The 27,637-nt window shown below is 48.5% G+C and overlaps 1 protein-coding gene across 2 annotated transcripts in view; it reads left to right on the top strand.

The window, feature by feature from the left end:
- FBXO21 (F-box protein 21) overlaps nucleotides 1–15,924 on the top strand; it is a 38,787-nt gene extending 22,863 nt beyond the window's left edge. The window contains exons 10-12 of one of the 2 annotated variants that reach the window (XM_031442838.2): nucleotides 1,966–2,156; nucleotides 3,748–3,905; nucleotides 11,721–15,924. In XM_031442838.2, coding sequence (XP_031298698.1) covers nucleotides 1,966–2,156; nucleotides 3,748–3,905; nucleotides 11,721–11,908 — 537 coding nt within the window. In that variant the 3' untranslated portion in view covers nucleotides 11,909–15,924. Of the gene's footprint in view, nucleotides 1–1,944; nucleotides 2,157–3,747; nucleotides 3,906–11,720 lie in introns of both variants that reach the window. The other variant, XM_031442836.2, reaches the window with a different exon arrangement.
- The last annotated feature ends 11,713 nt before the right edge of the window (nucleotides 15,925–27,637 follow it).

Here is a 27,637-nt window from a genome sequence, read left to right as displayed (position 1 = left end):
CTCTTGAGTTCAAGACTTCCTTTGTGCTTTGAAGATTCCCAGTTACGTTTCTTTAACTTATCTGGTGGGGAGGGGCTGCCAGAAACAGAGGGGAGGCTGTGTCTGTAGAAACGAGCGCAGGAGTTGTCAGAAGTGACTCGTTGGAACTTCAGAGGGGGAACACAAGAAGCTGACTGTGAAATCTGATGCTTTTAGCTCCAAAGAACAGTGTTGTTAGTGTCCCCCGGATTTTAAGGCCACTGCTAGAGGTGGGAAGTGGATGGAATTGGCTCCTAGCTGGTACCATGTGAAGCTGGGTTTGCTGCTTGGGGTAATAGCAGTCTGTCTTTTTTTTTGAAAAAAGGAGAAAATAGGAAAGGAGTTTATTACATTACGTTGCCATAGACAACAGTGGGCCACACAGATGAGAGGTGCCTGTGTGAGCCTGTCCATTTTTTTACATTTGAAAATTTTCAGAGCGGTTAATTAAGATACTCCTAGTCCTGCTTTGATGTGATGGCAACTGAGACCTGGGGCTGTGAGTCAGCCCTGGGTCCACGTCCTCACTCCGTGTCTCCATAACCCTGTGAGCTCAGGCCAGTTACTTCACTAAGCCTGATTCCTCATCTGGAAATTGGCAGTGACTGGACTGCTGACCTTCAAGTTGGGAGGATTAAATGAAATTAAAAAAATGTGACAGGCTTGGCACAGTGACCAGTGGGGAGTAAGTATTCAGTAAATATTCAGATCCTGCAGGTCTCATTCTGGAAGACAAGGTGGGGTTTTAAAATAACGTCTTACACTGCATAAAATTAGTTTTCACCACCCTTCTACAGGTTCACAGTGTATCAGGAAATAGGGCAGTGTTCATCATTTGATGAGTAAATAAACTAATTCAGAGGTAGACAGCGAGTTTGACGGACCTGGGGCTGGAGTCCAGGCTGCTCTGTCTACTAAGCGTCAGTAAGTAGGAGGCGGTCCCATGTCCAGAGGAGAACCGCTGGGCGACAGCAGGTGCTTAGCAGCTAGCTGTCCCTGTGTGTTAGCTGTCTTTGAACTTGTATTTCTCTGTAGACGCACTGGGTACAGTAGAGAGAACAGGACTTTGGGGTCAGACAGTTCTGCTTCTGCCAGCTAGTCATACAGATTCCACAAGGATGGGGTCTCCATGTGCACCTGAACCCTGAATTCCAGTGGGAGTTGGCGTAATTGAAATGACCAGTACGATTTCAGAGCCCTGATGCACAGGTCTTCCTTCTTCAAATACATCATCATAAATAAGCTGCCTGATCTGTGAGGTTCCAGTGGTTCCAGTGCCCTCTCTGTGACCCCTCCACTCTTGCAGCCCTGGGGCAGCTCTGCTGCCTGTCCTCTTGGTCTTTTTTTCCCTTTTGGTAGTGGGGAGGTAATTAGGTTTATTTATTTCCTTTCAGAGGAGGTAGTGGGGATTGAACCCAGGACCTCAGGCAAGCTACGCATGCGCTCTGCCACTTGAGCTACACCCTCCCCTTCATCTTGGTCTTGATTGCAGCAGCTTAGGTTTCTTTTTCCTCTCAATTCATGAGTGGCAGGTTAAAGTTGTTTCCTTTTTGTGTATAAAAAAATTGAGTCCCTACACTCACCAAGAGTGTTAGAACCTTCTAGAAGGCACCTGGTCCAAAGGTACTTGTAGATGGCAGCCCCCTGCCCCCCACACTGACTTGAGTGACCCGTGCTTCTAAATAGCTCCTCCCACCGCGCTGGTTGAAGTTGGACGCCGGGGCCAGTCCCTAGCCTGCGAAGCGAGTCTGTGGACTCTGGGTGCGCAGAGCGCTGACGGGGTGGGAGCTGGGGGAGAGGGTGGCACAGAGGTCATGGAGACTCGGACCGTCAGCCCAGCCCGCCTTGCCGTCCTTGTCAGGTTATGTAGGGCTAAATCCCGTGCCAGGAAAAAGAAAAGGCCTAAATGAAAATATTATCTCCTAGTCTTTCTGTCTTGTCTTGAAGGTGCTTGACATCCTCCAGCACATCCAAACCCTAGACCCCGGGCAGCACGGGGCGGTGGGCTATCTGGTGCAGCACACGCTCGAGCACATTGAGCGTAAGAAGGAGGAGGTGGGCGTGGAGGTGAAGCTCCGCTCCCACGAGAAGCACAGAGATGTCTGCTACTCCATTGGGCTCATTATGAAACACAAGAGGTGAGTGTCCCCACGTCCACCCCGCCTCTGGCTGCAGAGGACACAGTGCCGTGAGCCCCGCTTCTCAGGAGCAGCCAGGACATGCCTGAAGGGGACCCGACCCAATGCAGCAAGGACCCAGGGCCGAACCTCATCCTGACCCTCTTCATTTTTTAAGAAGCAACTCGCTCTCCTCACGGGGAGGTCCTCTCGTGTTTTCAGTGACCTTTTCTGTGGGAGGATGGAAGCGCTCCTTTCTCCTCTCCTCTGTTCATCGTCCCTCATCTCTTCCTCTAGTTCCGCTCCCCCTGGATCTGAGTGTGGGTAGGGACTCGCTGGGCCATGAGGTATGGGCCTGGCCAACTGATGAGGGAGAATTTAACCGCCTCCAAAGCAGCTGTTCTGATTTACACCCCACCAGCAGGCCGGGAGCTGAGAGATTTGATTCTGGCCAACATGTGTTAGTGCCAGACCTTTAAAAGTGCACTTATGTAGTAAATGGCAAATGGCGTTTCATTGTGGTTTTAATTTGCATTTCCCTGGTTACTACCCAGATTGAGGTTCTTTTCTTGTATTTACTGGCCATTCAAGTTTCCCTTGATTGAGCGCCGCTTCAATTATTTTGCTTATTTTTCAGTTGAGCTGTTAGTCTTTCTTACTGATTTGCAGTATCTTTATTATGTGTATTAGTCTCTATGAGCAGATAAGTTTTAGATATCTTATCTCAGTTTTTGGCTAGGGTTTTCCATTCTTTTATTGCATTCTTTTTTTTTTTTTAACTTTGTTGTGGAAATTTCAAGCATATATGGGAGTCGAGAGGAGGGCGGTGAACCAGACCACGTTCCCACATGCAGCTTCAACAGTTAGCATCGTGGGTCAGTCTTGGTTTCATCTCCACCCGCACCCGCCCCCTCCTCCCTGGAGCAAATACCAGATGTCATTTCATGTGTAGCTATTTCAGTGTGTAACTCTAAAAGGTAAGGCTCGCTCCTTCTTAAAAATCGCGCTTACCGTTCTGTTGTCATACCTAAGAAAAATACACAGTTCCTTAACCTCGTCAAATATCTAGTCAGAGTCTGTGTTTCCCCAGTTTTTCTACTTTATTTGTATATGCACGCCCGCACACGCACACACACACACACATTGTATTCGAATCAGGATCCTTTAGTTGCTTAATTTTAATGATGTCAAATTATTCGATTTTTTCCTTTATGGATTGTATTTTTATCCCTTGTTCAAGAAATCTTTCCCTTTCCTGAGTCATGAAGATGTTTTTAAAGTTCTGCATTTTACGCCAAAGTCTTTGTTCTACTAACTGATTTTGTGTATTACTGTCAGGCCCAAGTCCTGATATCATTTTCCATTTGGATAACCAGTTGTCCCATCTTTCTTGTTAAAAGTGTATTCTTTTCCAAATGAAGTGTTGTATTGATAAGAAGAGGGGTTTATTAAAAGGGCCCAGGGCGTCCTGAAGATTGATCCAGTGAGGAGTAAAAGCAGGTAAATCTGTAAGAAGGCGGGCTTAAGAGAAGCCAGGCCGCCGTCTGTACGTTTCACAGCTGCCGTGACCGGGTCCCAGGGGCTGACTTGCTGCTGCTCTCGTGTTGCTCAGGTACGGCTATAACTGTGTCATCTACGGCTGGGACCCCACCTGCATGATGGGACACGAGTGGATCCGAAACATGAATGTCCACAGCCTGCCCCACGGCCACCACCAGCCCTTCTACAACGTTCTGGTGGAGGACGGTTCTTGTAGATACGCAGCCCAAGGTAAGTAGTCAGTCCTGCGTGCACTTGTAAGCACACGTGTGAGCGCTCGGACGCTGTGGACGCAGGTCACCGGTTTATTCAGAGATGGCTGTCGTCCCACGGCTAACCTCATCAGGGCTGATGCTCAGTGCGGCTGTCCCACGGGTTAACCAGTTGCCACCTCAGGGCCTCTCCCTCAGCCACCACCACAGCAGGGACCTTCTGAGCTGCTGCCAACCTCTGTTCTGATTGGTCATTGCCCCTGCCAGTCAGATTCCCAGAAGTGCAGGCACTGCCGCTGGCTTCCTCCAGACAAGGAGGGCCGGCTTGTGCCCTGCTCACACCGCCTGCCTGAACCCGGGGCACTGACAAGGCACTTGGGGGAGCCACCCTAGCACCTAGCACCCTGGGACTGGCAGCTGGCTGTGCTCCCCTAGAGACGCCCTCGAGTGGCCACTGTGGGAACTGCAGTCCACAGCACTGGCTCTAAGAGCACCTGGGAGAGTCAGCAGGTGCTTGGTAAGTGTTTGGGGTCACTGCCAGCCCTGACAGGTCTCCTGAGGCAGAGAGGGATGGAGCCTGCGAAGGCAGGTTAGAGACAAATGCCTTCAGTGTCTGCCTCTTTGTCCCTCCATTTAATGGGATGAGTTTATTGCATGCCTGCCTGTCAGGGCATTCACTATGTTCATTGTGTTAATAAAAATGAACACAAATGTTAACATATGCTGCTCTGTGACAGGCAGCATTCTAGTGTCTATGAACTGTACTTGAGAACTATAATTACTGTCATCATCATACTCACTTGATACATGAGGAAACTGAGGCACACAGAGACGTTTAAATTCTAACTTACAGAGTGTCATCCAGGCAGCTTGGCAAAGAACCTTCCCCGTAACCGTCATCTGCATCTTTTTGTGTCTGACCCAAAACATCACATTTGACCTAACTCAGTATTATGTTCTGGTAAATCCAATAATAGAAATGGTAGTTTTATAAAAATCTCAGAAGTATCAAAAAGAATAGAAAAAGTTTTGTATTAATTATTGTTAATTCATCAGAAGCTGAGAGAGGATGATACACCAGAGAAATTCTCTGAATTGAGACTACAGATCACTTAACCTCCATCAGTACAGGGGAAGGTTACAGGAGGGGGTCGGTGTGCACCCCGAGTCAGACGAAGGCGCGTCCAGTGATTTTATTTAACTCTTGAAGCTGTGTCAAGTTAAAAAAATATACTAACAAATTTTAAAAATCAACAGGTTATTTGGAAATTACTGAATGATCCGTGGACTGTTTGCACCCCCACTAACCGCTTGATAAGCATTTCATACTGCACGTTCTGGGCAAGTGTATCACAGGAACAGAGGGAACTGTCTTGTCATCACGGCAGGCCAGTGTCTGTCGCTTCCTCTTGTACCTTTGTTGCCCACGACATAGGGTTGATATCAAGACTTTCAGTATTTTATATTTGAGTTTCCAGAAATTATATTTAAAATGGGCTTTTGAGAGTAGGTAAAACTGGGTATTTGGTTTCACATGTTCTGAATTTGTCCGATGTCCACGCTGAAGGTTCCGGAATACCCCCTAATTGTGTCTTAAGTCACTGTGCGATGTAAGTTGTAGTCAGAATACTGTAATGACTTCATTAAAAACACTTTAATATGTGGTTGTTGGTTTCACACCCTCTGAAGTGGAGGTTGAACCAAGTGATCATGAGTAATGTCAGCAAATTGCCTTTTCTTAAGTTTAAATTCTGAAACTTGTAGAAAATTCTTAGAGCTGGACAGCGGGTGAGACGCTGTGATGACTCACTCTTTCTGCTGGCAGTTTCTGCACAGGGTCAGTGTCTTGTGGGCCTCTGTGTGCCCAGCAGGTGCTGGGCTCTGTCCTCGACACCCTGGGGCTCACACACCTGGGGCTCACCTTCGCTTCTCTGGCCTTGTTAACTGTTTACCTGCTGGTGACTCTCAAAGCCTTATTTCCATCCCCAGCTCTTCTGGGCCCAAGCCCGCCTCTCCAGCAGCCCCTGGGCATCAGCCCATGGAGGCACTTGGCCGTTCTTCCAGTATCTGAAGTGTTCTTAGCTGAACCCATGGTTCCCCTCCCGCGTCTGCACCCCAGCCTGCTCCTGCCAGTCTCCTCTCATGGCACCCTGCCTGGCCCCGGCTCCTTCTGTGCCTCCCCTCCCCTCCTCCAGCTAGTCAGCAAGCCACACTGATTCTGTGTCTGAATGTCTGTGTCACACGTTTCCATCCATGTCGCCCTGCCCCTCTGTGGGCCACAGATATCTCTTGCCTGTATTGTTTTAGGCTATCTAAATTATATAGAGATTTTAGTTTTTTGCTGAATGACTTGAAAGAATGTTGCAGACAACATGACCTACTTAATCTTGCATCTTCTGAGAGTAAGGCCATTTCTCTGCCTTACCACAGTTACATCATTACACCTAACAAATAAAAATTATGTCATAATATCTAATATTTAGTTGGTATTCAGATTTCCCAGTTGTCACGAGAATAACTTTGTAAGTGTGTGTTTATTCATTTTTAAGTCACGATGCAGCCAGCATTCGTGCACTGCCTTTGGTGATTATATCTCTTCAGTCTCTCTTGGTAAAGGACAGTTCCTCATTTCTCATCTTTTTTTCTTTCTCACAAGAGTTTGACTTTTTGAAGAGTCCAGGCTGATATCTTGTACATTGTCTGACATTCTGGATTTGTCTTACGGTTTCTTTATCTGTGTGTCGTTTGTAAACCAGAAGTTACGCCGGAGTCAGGTTAGTGTTTGGGGCCGAGTGCTTGCTCTCAAGGGCTGTGTGCCTCACTTGCAACAGCCAGAGGCTGTACGGGTCAACGTCCCACTACTAGTGAGGTGGCGTGTGGTCACTTGGCTAAGATAGTGATCTTAGGGGACAGTGTCCCTCTGCAGTTAACAAGAAATCCATGGGATCAAACTGTGACATCCTGGGTATACCATGTTCCCCATTAACCTTTATCCTCATGTTTGTTTTAGCACCTATTGGCTCTTCTTGCCCAAATCATGACATGAGAATTTTAACTGGTGATTTTCTGCTCCTAGTTGACCCTCCCGCTCAAAACACGAGCTTTGTTCCCCTTCTTCCCTCCCCCTCTTCCTCCTCCTCCCCTCCCACCCTCCTCTCCATCCTCCTCTCCCTCCTCCCCTCCCTTATTCCTCCCCTCCCCTCCCTCCCTCCTCCCTTCCCTCCTTTGCTCTCTCTCTCTCCCTTTCTTCCCCACCTCCCCCTCCCAGAGAATCCCAGGTTTTTTGCTTAGTGTGTTATAATCATTGGGAACAATGTTATGCTCAAATTAGCCTACGTTTAGCCAGTGGGAGACCTTGAGAGGCTAAATTTTAAAAGCACGAATTTAACTCTGTTTTTGAACACTTCTTGGTTAATACATTTGCATTAAGTTATTTGGTTTTTAAACTTTTTCTTGATTTAAATTTTCAACCTTTGGCTCCAGTGATCCTAGGAACCTGGGTCAGGCCCATTAGTGAATGCTTTCTGTTTATTTGTTCTGCACAGAGTTGCAGAGTGAATTATAAACCATGCCCATGTGTGCCATCTTCAGACAGTTTTAGTGTGCACAATTAAGAGGAATATTCCCTCAATATGTTAACAGGCTATATACAGCATTTTGTGTGTTTATAATTTTTGTTCCCACTAGGGGGCAGGCTTTAGTGTTTTCTTGGTACCAGGTCAGAGAGCAGCAACTCCTGTCTCAACTTCCCTGCCTACTTCTTAGATCCTTAGATACGGCAGAAAATGGGTATCACTGATGCTCTGAACCTAAGCCAGCTGCCCGGATTGGAAGGGCAGGAATCCAGTTGTGACGTGAGAACCCCGTTCTTACACGTGTCTCGTGTATGATGAGAAAGCATCTGGTTGCCTGCATGGGCCGTGGGGTGCCTTCACCCAGTGTTAGCTTCCTTTTCCATAGTTTGTCTCCCATTTCCAAACTGAAGTTCCTGCCACACACATCCCCACACGCACGGTCCGTGGCAGTCGCACGTGCTGGCGCGCGTGGGAGGATTCCCTGCACCGGTGCTGAGGTGTACAGTTTCAGGCATGTTCACAGGGCAGCTCTGTTCTGTCTTCTAAATTGTCAGAGTCTCAGGTGCTCATTCTCTCTGACCCAGCAGCTCCCCTCCTCGGCTTCTCCTCGGTCCCTCCACTGGAGACACACTCACGCAGGAGGCCTGTGGTCCTTTTGTTATGACAGCAAAATGGTGTCATTCATAGGACTGTCTGGTAAATAGGGGCATATCCAAAACGTGGACACAAAGCTGCAACTGAATAAACCAGTTGCTGGTAAATGCTCCCTGTGTGGTTAGTATGAATAAACAGATATAAAACAACACAGTATTTTCTCTATGAATAAACACATTATCAACAACGCAGAGCCTTGGGTGCATGTAGTTAGCAGCATACATGTGTGTTCACAGACAAAGGACTAAAGAGAGGAACTCACACTGACAGTGGCTTCCTCTTGGGGGTTGTCAGGTGACCCCACAGGACCCTTGGGTACCGTTCCCAGGGTCCCACAGGAATGTGTTCATATATTTTGGGTTGCTGAAAATTTTAAATAAGCAGACACATTTCTCAGAAAATTTCCGGGGAATCAGAAAATCTTCTCAGGATTTTTCCAGGACTTTTAAGTAGTCCCTGTTTAATATTTCGCCCAGTTAAGGTTTTTAGCACTTAGATTTCTCACTCCTCTCCAAGCAAAACATTTTTTAAACCTTATTTAGTGGATTTGGAATCATTGTCCCCTCGTAAGATGATGTTGCCAACTTTAGTGTCTTACTTCAACCTTTTAACTTTTTCTCTTATTAATACATTTTTCCCATTTTGCCGGGAGCGCAGGCAGATAAACACACTGAATTCAGGCTTTGTTCCTCGTTAGCAGCCGGGAGCGGGGCCCTGAGCACCCTGCTGGCCTGTCACTACCCGTTTCCTGGTTTCTCTGACATTCCGTCCGTACTTTTCATGCCTCTTGTTTTGGGCCCACCTTCAGAATTCTGTGCCGCAGGTGCCCCGTGATGGTGTCCTTACAGGCACGTGATCGCAGCCTGACTGCGACCTTTCTGCCCTCCTGGCGACACTCAGACGCCAAGGATTAGCCAACACAAAGCTGCTGCTTAACAATACAGAGAAGGGGAGAGAGATGGGGAGAGAGGCGGGACTGGAGCATGTCTGACTCTCTTCAGAGCAGGCGCTGGCCACATGTTGGTCTATGGTCTAGACAGCTCTTTGTTGAGGGTGTCCTGGGCACTGGTTTAGGGGCCGCCAGGTCTCTGCCCACGTGATACCAGTCCCCTGATTGTGACAACCAAAAATGTCTTCAGACATTGCAGGGCAGAACTGCTCCCAGTTGAGAGCCACAGGGACTTTTATCTCTTGGTGGTAATCCCAGATTCTCTGCCCTCCCTCCAATATCTTTATGAATATGTTTGTGAATATCCTTGCGTGCCTCAGCAAGGCAAGAAAAGCTGCCGGTTAAGGCCCCAGGCCGCGGTTGTGGAACCCCTGAGCGTCCCCCAGGAAGGTATGTCTGTGACAGGTTGCTCACTGCGGGGGGTGGGGGCAGTGAGTGTGGGATTTTGTCAGCCAGTGGCATTTTGAAATATCCGAGGGTTTTTTGTTTTGTTTTTACACTTACTGATTTTTCCAATTAAAACATCAGAAAAATATAAAACATGAAGAAATGAAATCATCTCTGGAGCCCTAGTGAAACAGTAGAGAAAGAAATCAGAGTCAGCAGACCCTCAGTTTCCTCTTGAAAACCCCTGGATCATGTTTGCAGAGTGTGTGCCCTCCAGGCTGTCCCAGCCCCTCCTTCCTGCCCCTGCCCCTCCTGGCCGCGCCCGGTCAGGGTCTCTTCATCTGGACCTGGACTATCTGGGTTTGAGCGCTGGCTGGATCCTTGGGCAGGGTCCTCACTCTGTGCTGCCGTCTGCTCCGCTGCAGAAGGGCATCCTGACGGGAGCTTCTGATGGAGTGATGTGCGTGTTCCGTGAGCTGAGCCCGTGTGGGGACCGCAGGGTCTGGCGCACCGGGCATGCCCAGTTTAAAAGAATCCGTTTAATGTGTGTAGGTGCGCTGTGCCATGTAGCACCGCAGATATGTGGCCTTCCGGGCTTTTTGTAAGTAGTGTATGTTTTTATCCCCACCTCCCTTGTGGCATCGTGAACACAGGTTGCTCATTATCCTGTCTGCCAAGTATTTTGCTGAATTAACATGCCATCATTTATTTACACAGTGACCTGTAGTTGGACATTTAGACTGTTAGGATTTTTTGCTGTCCTAAGCAATGTTCCTAAGCGATGCTAAGGTAATCTTTGAGCATTTGTCTTTGCACATGATTTGTGTGTGATTCCCTTAGCAGTATTTCTCAGACTGATAGATCCTCACCATACATAGTCTGAAGAAACAACTTAAAACCACTGTCAGCACAAAATTAGTTTCAGTCCTCCCATCTTGTGGTAGAGAAAGTTACAGATTGAATTACAGACTCCGTCTCCCGAAAGCCAAGCCTGTCAGTGCCTGAAAGGTGCTCGTGTTTATCCAGTGGGAGTTATACTCTGGGATGCAGGGCCTCCGGGTGGAGGGCACTGAATGTCTTGAATTTGCATTTCGAGATGTTTAATGAGCTAAGAGGTAACCTGCTGCCCGCTGGTGTTCTTTAGCCCGTCGGCTAGGCTTTTTTTTTTCCTCACTTTTTTTTCCTTTTTTTTTTTTAACATATTTTTATTGAGTTATAGTCATTTTACAATGTTGTGTCAAATTTCCGTCGGCTAGGCTTGTGCAGAGACTCACTGAGTTGATTTTGGCAATCGGCTGTGCTCAGTGTGGCTTCACGTTGCTCGAATCTAAGCATGCCCTGGGACGCAGTCAGAGCAGGGAGGGGCTGCCTGGCCAGCTCCTTTCTGGTCCAGGTCGTGGAGGATGAGGTTGGCTTCTCCTGGGTGGAGGCCCACACCCGGTCTAGGACCAGGCCTCTGTGCCAGTTGAGGAAGGGCCCCCAAGACTCCGTCCTTCCATTGGACCCATGGAGGAGCTGTTTTTCAAATAGTTTTGCAGGGAAAAGCCATCTTAAAGGATTTGGGCCTTTAAAATACATCGCATGTATTATCACCACTTTTTTTTTTATCATTCCATTTTAAAGGAGTCTGATTTTCTCTTGCTTTCTCTAGTGGCAGAACAGAGAGCAGGGAGAAGGAGGTAGCGTGGTTTTCCTAAGAGGTGATCAAATGCCATAGCCTGTATCCGTGTGGGGTGTGGAGGTGCGAGCCACTTCTCCATTCTCCCGTGGGATCCCATGCAGCCCTGGGGAAGCAGCAGCCAGTACTGGGGGGCGTTTGAGGTGGGGTGGGGGGGCGGTGCACGTAGGTACAAGACTTGTGGCCGGGTGGTGTGGAGGTTTCGGAAGCTTACCCACTGGTGAGAACTGAGCAGGCTAGGACACTTGTCCCAAACACTTGGCTGTGTGTTAGATCGAGTCAGAGCAACACGCTGAGTCCCAAGTGTGCAGACCCCCTGAGGGGCAGTGGGTTTTGCTGGAGCCAAATGTCTTAGTCAGAGAGAAGGAAAACACTCGTGTTCCATGTGGAGCGCTTCCTCCCTCCGTCCCCCAGTGGTCACTCACTCGCCACCTTTTCCCGTTCCCTCCTCCGTCTTCCATCAACATCTGTCCTTCTTTTCCCCCACCTCAAAAATGCACTCAAAAGGGGGTGACAGGAAATTCTCTGGGTGAAAGGTGCTGCAGAAACACCAGTTTTAATGAGAATGCCTGTGTGCCTCTCTGCCAACAGAGAACTTGGAGTATAACGTGGAGCCTCAGGAAATCTCGCACCCCGATGTCGGACGCTATTTCTCAGAGTTTACCGGCACGCACTACATCCCAAACGCAGAGCTGGAAATCCGGTACCCAGAGGATCTGGAGTCTGTCTATGAGACGGTGCAGAATATTTACAGTGCAAAGAAGGAGAACGTGGAGTAGAGGCTAGTGGGGACGCTGCACCTTTGCTGCTGCTGCTATTGTCCAGGAGAACAGGACCCCGGACGGAGACGTCCCCACGGGCCCCTCTGGATTCACACCACCGGGAAAGCCCCTTAACCAGTAGTGCTGGTTGCCTCCTACTACGTTCAACTCACGTGTGCTCTCCTCCAGCTGCAAAGACAATGTTGCTCTCCGCCTACACTAGTGATTCATTGAAAGGCACTGTGTGCAGTGGCATGGCTTGTATGCTCGTCCTGTGGTGACAGTTTGTGACATTCTGTCTTCATGACGTCTCACAGTCGACACCCTTCTGATCACTCTTTTCCTCCCCTCTCCATTATGTCTGTCTGCATCGTCTCGGATGTTTTGTTTGCCAGACAGGTGGGCTTGTACGTCTGCATCATTTCTTTCTGATTTCTCTGTGGATCGTTTTCGCTCCCGAGTCAGGGTTGTCTGTCTTCTCGCCCTGAATTGAGTGCTTATTCAGAGGGGAGGCTGGAAGTGATCTCGGCAGCATCCTGGATCTGGAGTCATTAACAAATTAATGGTAATCAGAATCGTTTGAATTTCTTTCTTTCTAACTTTTGACACAGATTTCAGGCATTTTGTCTCTTTATTTGGATGGAGAGAATGACACCGTTTCCCTGTCTGGAGTCATCTCTTGGATTTGTGCTCAGATCTCCACGAATCATTAGTTTTCTATTTTATTACATAAAATTCTTGGAGAAAGTGCATAATAATAGCCTTTGTGAATGGGCTTTTCCACATTCATCTATTCCTCCCTTTAAAATAAGTGTATGTGTTTTTTTTTTTTAATTTTAAAAATCTACTCCAGTATCATAAATAGATCTTAAGTCAGCGGTGGGTTCTCTATAGTAGGAAGTACAATCTGATGTTAAAATGTCTGCTTTTAGAAACCATACTCTGTGATCTCCAAAGACCTAAAAAAGAGGTTTCACATTTATAGTCAGAAAAAAAGAAGTAATGAACCTTAAAAATCTTTAAAAAGGGCAAGTTTCATGCCCCCTGTCCTTCCTTAGAATCACTTCAAGACCTTCTTGAACGTGGCAGGGTAGAAATAAGTGAAATCTCTCCAATTTGAAGAATGTTTGAGCAGCGGGAAAGGAGACAAGCGTGTGCCTCGCTTTCTCCAGTCACCACGAAAGCATCAGGAGGAAGTCTGAGTCCCCCGGGGAGGTCCGGCTTCGTATCAGGTACCACTGGCGAGGGTGAAGGTACCGAGTCCTTGTGCGGCTCTGAGCTCCCACCGTTCTCAACCTGCCAGTTCTCCAGAGGGCTGGTCTCGTAGTTAACCAGTAGAAGCTAACTTGTGGAGTTAGGACCTAGTTATTTTACTCTCTAAGCTGAAAAGAGTCCAATGGCTCTAGTGAATGAGGCTTTTGGGGGCTGTGGTCCAGTCGTGCCTCGCTGCCTGTCTGTCCGTTTGCATGCAGTATTTTCACACCATGTTTGACGACTGCCTCTTGTTTACCCTTTGGAAACCCTGGGCTGACCGAGGTCTGGGGCGGCCACCTAAGACCACTTACTAGCTCGTGACAGCTGTTGAGCGGTTATTAGAAAGAAATGAGGATTTGGCTAGCCAGCTCCCTCCAGCCCGGATCAGCTGTGGTCCAGGGTCCGTGTTCCTGTCAGTCCAATCCAAAGTCAGATGATTTGGACTCAACATTTGAAATTGTGACCACTCACGACACCCAGCCTGCCTGTGGTTAGGGGGTTTTACACTACTCTCATTTAAAGGTGAAAATTAGATACTATGGCATTAATATTAATGAAATGCATTACTAGGAATCTGTGGAGCATGCTGAGAGTTATAATTGTTGGTTTTCTCGTTTGATTTCCTTTTTTCTTAGAGTAACATCAAAGCCAGGAAAGATGGTTTTACCTTTACTGACCCAATGTAAATATGTATCTAGACTGTTTTTAAATGTGTTTCTTCATGAAAGCTTCATTTGGCTCCAGGAAGCCTCTGTCACCTGTGTCAGTTGGTATTTGGGCACTTTATATTTTTCTAAAAACGTGTTTTGGATCCTGTACTCTAATAAATCATAAGTTTCTTTTTAAAAATTTTCCAAACATTTTCTCCATTTTAAAAAGCCCTGTTATAAAAGTAGAACTTTCACAATGTTGAAATATTAAATATTTGGATATAGTAACTTCTTTCCTCTTCAAATGAATGCCAAGATTTTTTTGTACAATGATTAATAAATGGAACTTATCCAGAGAAACCACACAAATGGCCTGCCAGATTTCGTTCCAGACAGAAAGCCCAGCCGTGACAAAGACAGAATCTCTGTCACTTCTCATTCTGATTGAAATACACAAAAATTTGCTCCCCTGAATTTTTCTTAACATTGATGAGTGAACAGGTTACCTTTCTTTATACTATGATTTCCCTACCAAACAATTTTACGAGCTGGCTAGTGATCTTGAGAGTATCTGGTTTTAATAGTGTAAAGATTGCAGCTTTTTAATCGTGTGGAGGTACATGTTATAAAACATGCTGCAGATGCTCTGAGGGAACCTCAGGTTCCTGGTGTGTGTCAGTGCTGATGACCCCGCGGCCGCCTGACACACGGCTCGCCCAGAGCGTCCCGCAGAGCACTGTTTGTCCCCGCTGCCACACTTCCGATGCAGGAATAAAGGGTCGTGGCAAGTCACCTGTTTCCTGCACTGCAGTGCTTCTCAAAGCCTTTCATATAGTGTTGTACCTTGTGACCTCCCAAGAGGCGCGTGCAGGGTGGCGTCTTCCTAATAACTTCTCAGACTCTGGAACTTTCCTCCCCCAGCACACCCACACACACACAGCATCCTCGAGGCCCGGTGTTCGCAGACGCGCTTTGGGAAACGCTGTTGCAGTGAGACGTCAGTTACGTCCAGCGCTAGTCCACCTTACCAGCAAACCAGTTTTGCCAAGAATCTCGTTTGGAAACATTACCCATCTAATCGGCTTTTGAAAGGCTGGCTTCGTGATGTCGCTGCCTGAGCCTCGTAATAGTTCCCCATTCTAAGTGTGTTTACGCTGCAAAATCGTGTCCCTGCGAAAACCAGCATTAATACTGTTGCTCAGTCAGTTTTACGTTTTCTGATTTCCACTTAAAGCCTTGTTCTGATTTTAAAACATCTCAGTCTTTCTTAACGTATTAAGCTGAGTCATGCTTTTATGTCCAAGGCTGTCGTCTGCTACCACCAGGTCCCTTTGCTATAAAGGGAAAATGCTTCTTTCCCTTAGTCCGTTTTCCAAGTGAGTGAAATTGGACTACCAGCAGCCTTTTCCTGGGAAACAATTGTGGCCGTAATCATCAAGCTATAGTTCTTCAAGTTTTTGTTTGTTTTTTCGAGGGAAGGAGAGGCTGTTTACCTAGAAGAAATGCAGAATTTGGCTCTGTGACAGTTTGGTTTTGGAGACATTAACAGCATTGCATGTATTACTCTGTATTGCGTGCTTACTTCAAGCCAGGCACCAGCCTAAACTGTTTCTAATGCTCACAGCAAACCCTTTAAGATGCGGACCGGGCAGTGAATATTTCCATGGGCCCCACAAGGCCCCTGTCACATATTCTTCTTTGTTTTGAAAAACGTGAAAAACATTTTTAGCTCGAGGACTGCAGACACAGGCCGCAGGCTGGGTCAGGCCATGGGCTGAGGTCTGCTGCCCCCTGCTGAGGTGTCAGCTCACCTAGCATTCTGTTGAGCGGATGGCTCGTAGGTGGGGAACCTGGCCGTGACCCCGGGGACCTGACCTCTGAGCTCCAGCTCCCCACAACCACACTGCCGAAAACCCCAGCAACTACCTCGCACATGTTTTTACCCTTTGCCTTGCTGCAGCCCCCTTAACTCCCAGCGTTTCGGTTCTGAAAATTGAGAGTCTTGAGAGAAAAGAACATTCCTTCGGTGAATAAAATTATGTGCAATTATAGAAGAAATGTATTATGGCCATTTAGCACTGATTGTATTAGGGTAATGCTAAATCTGTAATAAATAGACAAAAAACTGTATGATGGCTCATCCACAGAAGAACTTTCTTGCTCACGTAGCAGCGGGCAGGGCGGCGGGTTGGCGCGCGGCCCTCACGCAGTCGCCGGAGACGGCGGCTCACCAGGTGTGGCCTCCCGGACCATGTGCCGTCCGGCCGGAAGTCCAGCCGGAAGCGCGTGAGCGTGGAGGTCACGTCCAGGAGGGCGGGGCGTAGGCTGGGAGCGGCGCTTACCACTTCCACTCTCCTTCCTGGAGGGAGGCTGGGATGGAGGAGCGGGAACGAAGGTGGCTCTGGGTGTCCTCTTCTCCTGCAGGGCATGCCCTGCCTCTGAAGCCAGGCCGGCCGAGCCACCAGACACCACAGCATCCGCGGCTCCTGCCACAGCAGGACCACCCGGCAGCGGGGTTCCTGCCGGCCGCGCTGCCATCTTAAGTCCACAGTCCCCGCACCAGACGGCCTGGGAGGAGGGAGCGGAGACCTCGCAGGGTGAGCCAGCACTCAAGTCACCGGCCCCCAGCCTAACTCCAGAGGAGGCTGGGTCGTGGCCTCCGGTGTGCCCAGGGTGGGGAAAGGGGGACAGTGAAAGGTTTGGGGGCTCCACCTTGTCTGCGCCTCTCACCCACTTCCCGCGTCCTGCCCAGAGCTCGGTCTCTGCGGGGCTGTGCCATCTTCTCCGCCAGCCCAGCCTGGCTCCTCAGGGACAGGCCCTGTGACCTGAAAGAAGTTATCTGACCTTCCCCCCGTGCCCCCCTCCCAAGTCCTATTCACTAGTCAAGTAGAAACAGGACAACTGCAGTAGAAACTCTCACCTGGAAAAAGAACGGGACACACAGCAGGCCCCGGGCACTGGCAGTGATGAAATATTTGCGGGGCAGGTGGGCATCGTGAAGACCCCTCCCCTGGAGGCGTGCGTGGAGGGTGACCACGCTCTCTGGGAGGAGCTCCCTGGTCCACTGCCCCCTGCATCCCGTCCTGCCTGCCCTCTGGGTCCCGTCCTCTCCAGTTAGGGCACAGGTGGATGCTGGGGGTGTACCTGCCTACAAGCTGTGTCGCTTTCACAGCCCCGGTCCGAAACTTTCATTTGTTTTTACAACCTTTTGATCCCTCTGGCCAACAGTTCCCTCAGAAACTTAGCAGGCTACCAGCGCTAGTAATCGTGCCCAAAGTTATTTTCCAGAACTTCCAAGTTTGCTTTATTTCCTTGTTTCTCTGCCTGGTGCCTGTGCCTTCTTCCTGACCTAGTGGTGGCGGCCTTACTCTGATATTAGCCAAAGCTGAGTCTCTGTTTCACGGGCAAGCATTTCACGAGCATTCATTGCTCAAAGTGATTTCCATCCTCATCTCTTGTTCTGGGTGTCCAGGAGCAGTTGCCTTTCTCAACATAAGAGGCCTGGGATTTCCGACTGTTCTGTGTTAGTTATAAACCAGTCTGTTTTTGCCTGAGCATTCCCCCTTGCCCCCGCCTCATCATACCTTGCTATCAGCCGCAAAGTGCAACCAACACACTATATTCTGTGTCTCTAACAACTTCCCCTACACTCGTGACAGCAGCTCCACCTTACAAATTATAAGTGGCAATTAACCAAGTATAACCCACAGCACAGCCCTCCAGCCTCCCAGCCTGCCACCTGACTGCTAAGCTGACACTGTTAAAATAGTTTAGGTTTTCGGCACAGCTGTTCTTTCAAGTGGTTTTTTTGTTTTGTTTTGTTTCGAAGTTCAAAGTGGGCTAGTTTTTCCATAGGAAGCTCTATTTCCTGGTTGGCTATACAGAAAAACAAAACAAAACAAAACAAAACCCTGAAGACAATGTCAAGTATTCTGGGGAACAGAAAGAGCTAAAGCCAGTTGCTTCATGAACTTAGGAAAAGAAGTACAGAATCAGGAAAAATTTGGAGGGGAGAACCAGTTCATTATAGAATCCTTGGGTGGTTAGATAGAATTTCCATCTACTTCTCTTAAGATGACAGAATTCTGAATGGAAATGTTCATATACATGCCAAATTGCGGGGTAAATTAGGACTTTGAATAAGAGTTGTGTTTCCTTTCTTCAGAAAACTATCTTCTCAAGGTTGTAAAAGTCTTTCATCTCAAGTTCACGATGTGGTGATGGTCTCAGGCATGGCTGTGACTGTGCAGAAGGCTTTTCCCACAGTATCTCTTACCATCAGTAATCCCCCCGCTCCAGGACGCTTTTGAGATAGTTTTTTCTTAATCGCTCTCACCCCATGAAATTGTTTTGACCTTTTCAAAATAGAGGTTTATCCATATAACATAAAATTAACCATGTTAAGCTGCACAAATCAGTGACAGCACATTCACAGTGTCGTGCAAGCCCCACCTTTTTGTGGAATGGAAACATTTGACGGCCCCCCAGTAAAACCCTGTTCCCTGAAGCAGTCACTCCCCATTCCCCACCCCTCCCAGCCCGACGCAGCCCCAGTCTGCTTTCTGTCTCTATGGATTTGTCTGTTCTGGGTATTTCATGGAAATGGAATCATACAACATATGGGTTTTTGTGACTGATTGATGTGTAGCATCATGTTTTCAAGGGTCATCCACGTAGCATGAATCATACCTCAGTTCTTACTATGGCCAAATAATATTTATGGATAGACCACATTTTGTTTATCCATTCAGCTGTCGATGGACATTTGGTTGTTTCCAGCATTCAGCCCTTGTGAATAGAGCTGCTACAACCTGCCGTGAAATTTTCCTGCCACGCTGTATATCCACTTATATATCACATATATATATCTGTGCTTTATACATTAAAAGAGTGATCTTTTTTTTCACTCCCTCCAACAATTAGTTTTACGGTTTGGGGGCGGTACTGCCCCACTGAGAATTCAAGCCCCATGTGGGAGGAAGCCCTGGGAAGAGCTGCTGTCTGCCCCTTCCTGCTGGTTGACCACTGCTGACTCATCTCCGAGTGTCCTTTAACGTTCCCACTTTTGTGCCAGAAGCTGGAGTGAATCCAGAAGTACATTTCTTTCACCTACAACTGCTAAAAATGAATGTTCCAAAGCCCCTTTTTGATACGGATCGCATAGTCTTTGCTTAGTATATTGATGACCTCAATCTCCTAAAATCTGTTTCTTAAAAAAAAAAAACAAAAAACCTGATTGGTTTGAGTTATTTGCCGCTTATAAAAGTGGAATTGTTAACAGGTGCGGTGATAAGACTTTCTGGGTTACCGGCTACCTTCATTCGAAACCATTTCCTAAATTGTTTCCATAGAGAATTTGAAAGCTAAAGGGCCCCTTAAGGATCAGGTGCTGGAGCACACGTTCCTGAAATTTTACAAAGAGAAATAATGAGGCCCATCGAGGTTAAAGTGACTTGATCTGGCGTGTGTCTCAGAGCAGAGACTGCAGCCTGGGCCTTCAGACTTGATCTCAGAAAATATCTTGCTAATAATATCATCCCTCATTATCTGGGATTCGGAACTTTGTTATTTCTCCATCAACTACTGCGCTGTGGCAGCCTCCTGGCCACCGTCAGTCACCGTATTTCACTTACACTGACTTTGTTGGGGAAAATGAGGACGTGTTATCCCTCCCTCCCCATCCCAGCAACGTGTGCTCTTGAAGTTTGGGGAAACCCTATCCCAAGGCTGCAAAGACTTTTTAAAGGAAGTTGCTTCCCCCACCACACACCCAGCTTTATTGAGATGTAATTGATATACTAAACTGCACATCATTCATATGTACAATTCGATGAGTTTGGAGACATGCATACACTGTGTTACCATCACCACGATCCAGGCAATAACAGATCCATCGTCTCCAAAAGTTCCCGTGGGTCCCTTTGAGGTTTTTGTTTGGTTGGTTGGTTTGGGTTTTGTGGTAAGAGCATTCAACATGAGAGCTAGCCTCTTAATTTGTAAGGGCAGAATACCTTACTGTTCACTGTAGGGACAGTGCTAAACAGCAGAGCTCCAGAACTTACTCATCTTTTATAACTCACTTGGAGTATTACTTCTTCTAAAGAAAGGGTTGGTAAACTTGTCCTAAAAATTGACAGACAGTAAATATTTTTGGCTTTTGGATTACTCACATCTGCCGTCGGAGCAGGAAAGCAGTCAGGGACGATACGAAAATGAGTGAGCTTGACTGTGTGCCAATAAAACTTTATTTACAGAAACAGGCTGCCGGCTGGGTTAGGGCCTTAGGCTGTATTTGCTAACCCCTCCTGTAAAGTCCACGTGAACGTTTTTCTTTTAACGGACATCTAAGCGCAAGTAACCAAAAAGCTGAGAGAATGGAAAAGTGTAATGGAAACTCCTATACCTTGCACCAGTGTTCAGCATGTTCTGTATTTTCTTCGTCTCCCTCTCAATGTATAGACCTTTTTTTCTGAACCATCTGGAAGGGTCTCAAGAAGCCTTAGACTTCTCCCTACGTGCTTCAGCATGTATCTCCTAAGAAGGGCACTTTCCTACTTAACCACAATTCCAGTCATACCTAAGCAAATTAATTCTAGTGAAGCAAAAAGCGCATCTTAAATTTGATGAAGTTGGCCGTTTCAGAACGACCAGCTTTATCATAAACTCTTAGACCTCTTCACTGTTCTCCAGCACACCCTGGCCCACAGCTTGGATCAATTTGGGTAGAAGCTGATAAAGAAAAACAGTTATAAATCACTCAACACAAAATCTACTTGCCCAAGGTGAACCCTGCAGCTGCCGAAGAACAGGATAACTGCTATCTCAGGTAAAGCTGAGCTTCTGAAATGTTTTTTTCCTGCAGGTGTAAAATTCAGTGGAAACAATTTTTTTAAGCATTTGCTACCCTCAAAGGAATGAATTGCTCACTTTTTCTAATCAAAATTTAGCGGGGCCCACAGAATTAGTACCATGTCCCGATCTCCCCAGAGCTGGTACACTGGGTCCCAGAGCCTCTGTCTTTACAAAGCGGTGCAGACCGGGGCTAGCAGGGTTCACTTACAAATTAGGCCCATGCACAGGGAATCTGTGGTTCCCTGATTTTTTAGTTACGTCTAAGATGTGAATTCAGTCTGCCGCATTGGCTAAGAAAACGCTTTGTGCTGAGATAGAAGATAAACCTAGATAAGATGGGTCTGGAGGCCGTGCTTTATTTCTGTGCGGGATAGGATGGTTCTCAGCAGCTCTGTTTGCATCTGCAGAGAGCCTCAGGGTCTCTCTTCTGAGCCTGCCCCGCCGTGTGAACGAGCCAGTGACGTACTGATGCTCGCGCCCTGTGATCTCTCCTGTGCTTTAAGCTTCTACCTGTCTCATCCCACTCAGGATGCACCGCCAGTGGTACAGCTTCACCGACGGCTCTTTCCTTCTCTTCCAGCCAGTTTCACCTTCCATCATCCCCCGTCTTTACAGCTACTTCCCTCTTTAACGACTCTCCACTCCTCTACTTCCAGACTCACGGGGTATTTGTTTTTCCAAGCACGGGATAATAGAAATGTTCTCATGTACATGTCACTGTCCTCAAAGAGCATCCTGTTTGTAGAGACTTTAGAGCATGCCTCTGAGAAGTCCTGTAAGGACTGGAGATCCGGCAGCTGGGGCTCTGCCGGGTCTCTTGGCCTCAGCGGATACTGTTCCTGAAATCCTCAGCTTTGCTTGTGCACGTGTGAATCAAGTTGGGCCACTTGTCTCTTAGCAGCTGGGGCCCAGGTTCTTCTCCGTCGTGGTGAGTCCTGGTGGACTGGGGGAAAAAAAATACACAACCTAAAAGTTGAGAATTATGTTTTACTAGGCAGACTTCAAGCTCGAGAGGCAGCCTCTCAGGTAGCTCTGAGGTACTGCTCCAAAGAAGTAAGGGGGAAGCCAGGATATACAGGAGTTTTTGCAGCAGAGACCAGGCAGTTGGAACATCAAAAGGTTACCGTTAATTAAAGAAAACCGGGAATCACAAGTTAAGGAATTTAGCGCTTTTCTCTGTATGGGAAGATGCAAGAGTCTGGGCTCATTGAAATCACTCCTTTGATAGGCACCTGGCCATCCAGGGCCAGCTTCCTGTCCTTTCCCATCCTGAGTCCCCTCGGGGTGCCCCACTGAGGGTGGCTGCAGAGGCTGAGGGCTCGCAGTGGGCAGCCTCCTTGTCTCCATCCTGAGTTCCTGCCTTGGGGAGGGAGGAGGGTAGCGCAGCAGCTTGATGGCCACAGCATCCTTTGTTTGCTGATTTGGCAGGCAGCATTCTTCATTCACAGTCCGTTCACCCTCTGCCTTCAGGACCTGGACCTCATAATAGAAAATACAGTCAGTGGAGGCTTAGAACCAAACAGGACTCTCCTCTCAAGCCTGGGAGAACCCGGTTCCACGCATGGGTGATTGAGACCCGAGCAGGCCACAGGTGTAACGTCACTGGCGTGAGCAGGAGCACACACAGCCCCGGCGGGCCGGCGCCTTTCTTGTAGCCCTCACAAGGTCAGCGTTCACAGCTGCTCCTGTCTGTGACCACAGTGGCACCGAAGAGGCGGGCGAATGCATCTAGAATTTAGAGGAGGTCTCTTTACAGGAGTGTGTCCTGTCACAGGAGGTCCTGTGACAGGACCCACTGCCCAAAAGCACAAACATTCCATCCTGTGTCACAGCTCACGTTCTTCTGCACCTTTATTCTGGGCCAACCCTGGGGGTACTTGGAATGTTGCCAGTTTTATACAGGAGGAAACTAAAGCTCAGAGAGGTTGAGTAACTTGCCCAAGATGACACAGCTACTAAGGAACAGACCCCGATCCCAGCCCAGCTCTGCCCGACTCCAAAACCTGAGCTGCTCTTTACAACTGCTATGGACTGAGTGTTTGTGTCCCCCCCACGGACATTCATATGTTGAAACCCAACCCCCAGGGTATTAGGAGGCAGGACCTTTGGGAGGTGATTAGGTCATGAGGGTGGAGCCCTCGTGAATGGGATTAGCGCCCTGATAAAAGGGACCCCTCAGCCCCTCCATCATGTGAGCAAGAAGCTGGCCACCTACGAACTGGGACACGAGCCCCTCGCCAGACATCAGGTCTGCCAGTGCCTTGATCTTGGCCTTCTCAGCCTCCAGGACCGTGAGAAAGAAGCAACTGCTGTTTAAGCCGCCCAGTCTGTAGTGTTTTTGCCGTAGTAGCCCAGACTGACTAAGATAACAACTCCCCGTGAAGTTTAACTCCTTATCCTCCTGGAAACGGAATAAGGCAAACTCCGCCCTTTAAAGACGTGGACGGCTTTCAGTGCCCTTGTGTGTGACCAAGTGTCAGCGAGAGCAGGCTGGTGGAGTTAGTGGAAGACGGAAGGGTAGACGCGGGGCACCCACTTTATGATTCTCTGTCAAAGCATGATTTTCTTTGTTGCCCATCCTCGTGCCTGTGCAGGGATTAGCCGCTGCCAGCCAAAGGGGTCCGGAGGACCGCCTGTTGGTTGCTTGGTTTCTCAAGATGGTGACTCAGTCACACATCTATATGGGCATGTTATTCATCAACAGCTCAGTTTGCTCCATGTGTGTTACATCTTCCACCTGCCTTTTCTCTTAATTAGAAATCGTCCAAGCACCGTTTATCATTTGTTGCTTATTCTAGTTTGGCTTTGCGTTCTGCTTGGAGCTGGGGGTGGGAGTTGGGGGGCAGAGGGCTGGTTCCGGGGCTGAGATGGGCACTTCTCATGTGTGGAGCTGCAGTGAGCCCCATAGGAGGGGAAGCAGAATTCTCCCTCCCAGCAGCACTGTGCGTGGAGTGATAGAGTCAAACAGATGGTTCTGGAGTTGGGGGGTGGGGAGCAAATTTTTTGTAGTTTCCTCTGGGAGCGACACACTCTGCTATGTGTCACTGTCTAGGCAAGGTCCATTCAGCCTGTCATCCCCGGTCAGACTGCACAGCTCCCCAAAGCAAACCGCATCACCAGCCTTAAAAGCTCGTTAAGCTCCAGCCCTCTGTGCTGTGCCAGGAGAAGGCTGCAGCCCGGGCGCCCTGAGAGCGCCAGGACGGAGTGGGCCGCCGTGCAAGATGGCCCAGGGATCCCGCCAGCTGGTCACACACCCCAGGCTCTGCTGTCCCCTCCAAGGAACTCATGTTCCCATTTGGGAAAAAGAGAGAGAGGGAGGGAGGGTGGTAATTTTCCATTTTCCTTCCCTGGATGACTCAGAAGAAAGCAAAATCTGTTCCCAGATTGTTTCACTACTTCTGTCGTTTGTCTTGCTGAGCTGCACAGATTGAAGGCTGGGGAGCTTTGTCCGCCCCCACTCCACCTCCTGATCGGAGTTCTTTTCGTGATCTGCTTCCCTCTCCACCTTAAGAAGCCCTGAGACACTGCCTCTCTGATGTCATTTATTTTAAATGGAAGTGCCCGTGCCCCTCGGGGTCCCAGGGACCTGTGGGGTTCAGAGGGCTCAGATGGGAGCTTTCAGTCGCAACTCCCTGCCTTATGGAACGTGCCACAAATCCACCAGAACGCAACAGGCTGGGAAAAGTCACAGGAGAGAGGCTGTGCCTCCCAAAATACTCTCTTTGGGGTAGTGTTTACCGAGCAGAGCTGGTCTTCCTTTGCTCCAGTGAGTGACTCAGAGAATGGTTCCTTCCCCTGCAGTCCCCACAGCCCAGGGCAGGCCATGTCTCCCTTGGGTGTTGGAAACAACCTGCCACCTCCCCGTTGGGACTCACTGGGTAAATCAGAGGGAACCTAGGAGGGAAATCGGTTACGTGCCTCCCACCCTGTGCAGGGGAAGGCACGCAGGCCAGTGAGGCCCTCCCGTCTGCTGAATCGAGTGAGTTTACCACCTCTTTTACTCCGTGTGTTTCATCCGTCACTGGGTCCTGCTGCGAGGAACATGCAGACCCAGGTATATCCCCGCCACCATCACCCTGCTTCGGTCCTTGGAAGTTCATCTGCTTCCGACCTAATCTTTCTAAAATATGCATCTCTTCCAGCGACTCCCTGGCTTGATGGGAGTTGCAGGGATAAAGCCCAGACTCCTGAGGGTGGCTTACCGCCTTCCAGAGCAAAGACTGCATCAGCCCAGAATTACAGGCTCCCTGACGTCACACGCGCCTACCTCCAGGTCACTGGGGAGCGGGGAGCACCCTTCTTCTGACAGTGCAGCCCTGCCTTTGGTGGCTTCAACCTCTTTCTGCAGCCTGACCCTGCTCCCTTCGCATTTCCAGCTTAACCCTGTCAGAACACTTGCTGCTCTGAATTTTCATTGCTTACCTGTGTCCCCCGAAACGCTCTGAGCAGCTTCAGGGCAGACCTAGCTGCTAGATCACGGTAATATGTGTATTTCCTGCACCTAGCGTGGTACGTGGCATTTGCTAAACTCAATGGAGAATGCCTTCATGATGTTATGAAAGCAGCCAGCATTGGGTAGAAGAAATAATTTTAGAAGGAAAAGGGAAGTAGCCATCCATTTTAAGAGTTGCCCCCAAACTGTTCCAGACGTATAGACTCTAGCCATGGGGTGTGTCTATCATTTTCTCTTTTTGTGCATGTCATCTTCCTGGCCAGAGTATTGCCAATCTGAGGGCAGGCCCTCCTCTGTCTTTTAAATAGTGGGACTTATCACAGTAAGGCAGGGGTTGACAAGTTTTTTCTATGAAGAGCCAGATAGTAAATATTTTGGATTTTGCAGGCCAGAGTCTCTGTATTCAGAGTCTCTGAGTAGCTGAGCAGCTACTCAGCTCTGAATACTATCAAGAGAGGAGTCATGCCTGGTGCTGCTGCAGCCACATTGCAGCCATGAGGGGAAGGCCCAAAGAATTACAGATATGCCGGCCCAAACCTCAACTTTGCTGAGCTTCTGTGCCAGCCTTTGGAATATCCACCTCCAGCTTCTTGATAAAGGGGAGCATGCCTGTCTGTGATGTTTACACCAAGCAGTCTTCCCTTGCAGTCCAACAGACCCTAAATCACCTAAATAAGCCCCATTATTACATCATCATATGAATAAATGCTCAGTAGCACAAAAGAAGGCAGCTTAATCCATTTCCACCTGCCGTGGTGCCCCAAGCTTGAGTCTTTCCCTGTTCACTTTACAACCAAAAGTGCAGCGTCCCTCGAGGAGAAGTTTTGTGGTGCAAACCTAGACACGAGGGACCCGGGTACCTGGGAGCATCACCTGTCTCCTCACCCTGGTCTTGGAGAGGCCCACGTGCTCCCTTCCACGTTGGGAGCTAGCTGGACAAAGTACGGCCCCAGGGAGGGACAGAACTTTCTCACACAAGAACAAGGAAGAAAACTCTAGTGTTCTCTTGGGGTGGTGCCCTCTGGCTGGCACACACACAGGGCCACGCCCACCCCGTCGGCCCCTCACGGCAGGCTGCCCTGTGCGGTGCGTCTGCCTCTCCCCCTCCCACAGCGGGGGCTCTGCTCTCAGCCCTTCATTGCCTTTCGCCTCACGCCACACTCAACAGAGAGCATCTCAGGTCCTACAAGCTGCAGCTGGGGGCACCAGCAGCCCCGTTCTCCCACCCTCATGGGGAAAGCCACGCCCGAGCCCCAGGTGCTTTCAGTGAGGCTGCCTGGAGCAGAAATGTAAGCATTGCCCCTTAGAGCCAACCTGTGATTGTCCGCAGTAAATGGGGAAGGGGCTGGGGAAAGGACCGTCAGCATCGTTGCCATCTGGATGTCTTGAGCACCTGCCCCGTGCACAGCCCTACGCTGGGTGGATGGAGGCACCCAGGCTGTGCCGCCATGTCAGGCGTCAAACAGTCTAATACTATCACCTCTGCCAGATATCGTGAGCCCGTTGTATGCCGGCCCCGCACACACGTCTCTCTGACCCTCACTGCAACACTGCAGGGCAGGTGTTGCCCTCTTGTTCTCGTGCTGGAGCCAGGGGCATTAAGGCCCAGAGGATGGCGGTAACTAGCTAAGGTCTCTCCACTGACGATGGTGACACCTGGCATCTCCGGGCATCATGCACATCCAGTGCAGCTGGTCCCAGAGTCCGGTCCTCGGACCCGCCGCATCACCATCCCTGGGAAGTTGTCAGAGGTGCATACTCACTGAATCAGGGGCTCTGGGGTGGAGCCTGTGGTCTGCAATGGAATAAGCCCCCCCGGCTTCTGCTGCCTGGGTGTTTGGATTTGGGGACCTCTGAGCCATAAGGTCTTTTACGTACAAATGGTGTGAAGGCTGGACAGCACTTACTTGTCAGTGAGGTGGTTTTTTTTTTTTTTTTTTTTGTGCCTGAAAGGTTTTTGTGAAAGATTATTCAGGGAACTCTTGGTTGTTTTTTTTTTTTTCCAATTAACTTTCCATTTATGACAAACACACATTTGAAACACTATTCCCTAAGAGGTTGTGTAGAATTTATGAATCTCACTCTTTTGCTTATAAACTGACTCTATCTTACAATCACATTTAAGGTTTTTTTTTTTTAGCCACTCAATTAAATTCCCTTAAGTACTTTAAGTGCACCAATGAATTTGAAATATTTGATTTCTTCTTAAGCACTTTTCAAAACCTTCCCAAGTATGCCATGAGTTCTTGAACGTCTATGAAAGTGAACTTTTACATGTGGCAACCTTAAGTGCTCCTTAGCGGTAGCCTACTGTTTGCAAACTCAGTAAAATCCTCTTACAACTCTCAAGGTAAAAATCTGTTCAATACAACAACCAGAATGCACTTAATAGTACCAAACGGTACTTTTGAAAATGGTTAAGATGGTCAATTTCATGTTCTGTTTGTTTTACCACAACTGGAAAAATAATCTGGCAGGAATTGATGACCCAGTTCATGTCAAATTAGAATCACGAAGCCTTTCTCTTAGATGGTTCCA

This window comes from Camelus dromedarius, chromosome 31 (genome assembly GCF_036321535.1).
Source record: "Camelus dromedarius isolate mCamDro1 chromosome 31, mCamDro1.pat, whole genome shotgun sequence".
Classification (NCBI taxonomy): domain Eukaryota; kingdom Metazoa; phylum Chordata; class Mammalia; order Artiodactyla; family Camelidae; genus Camelus; species Camelus dromedarius.
This window is presented reverse-complemented; position numbering and strand designations above follow the sequence as displayed.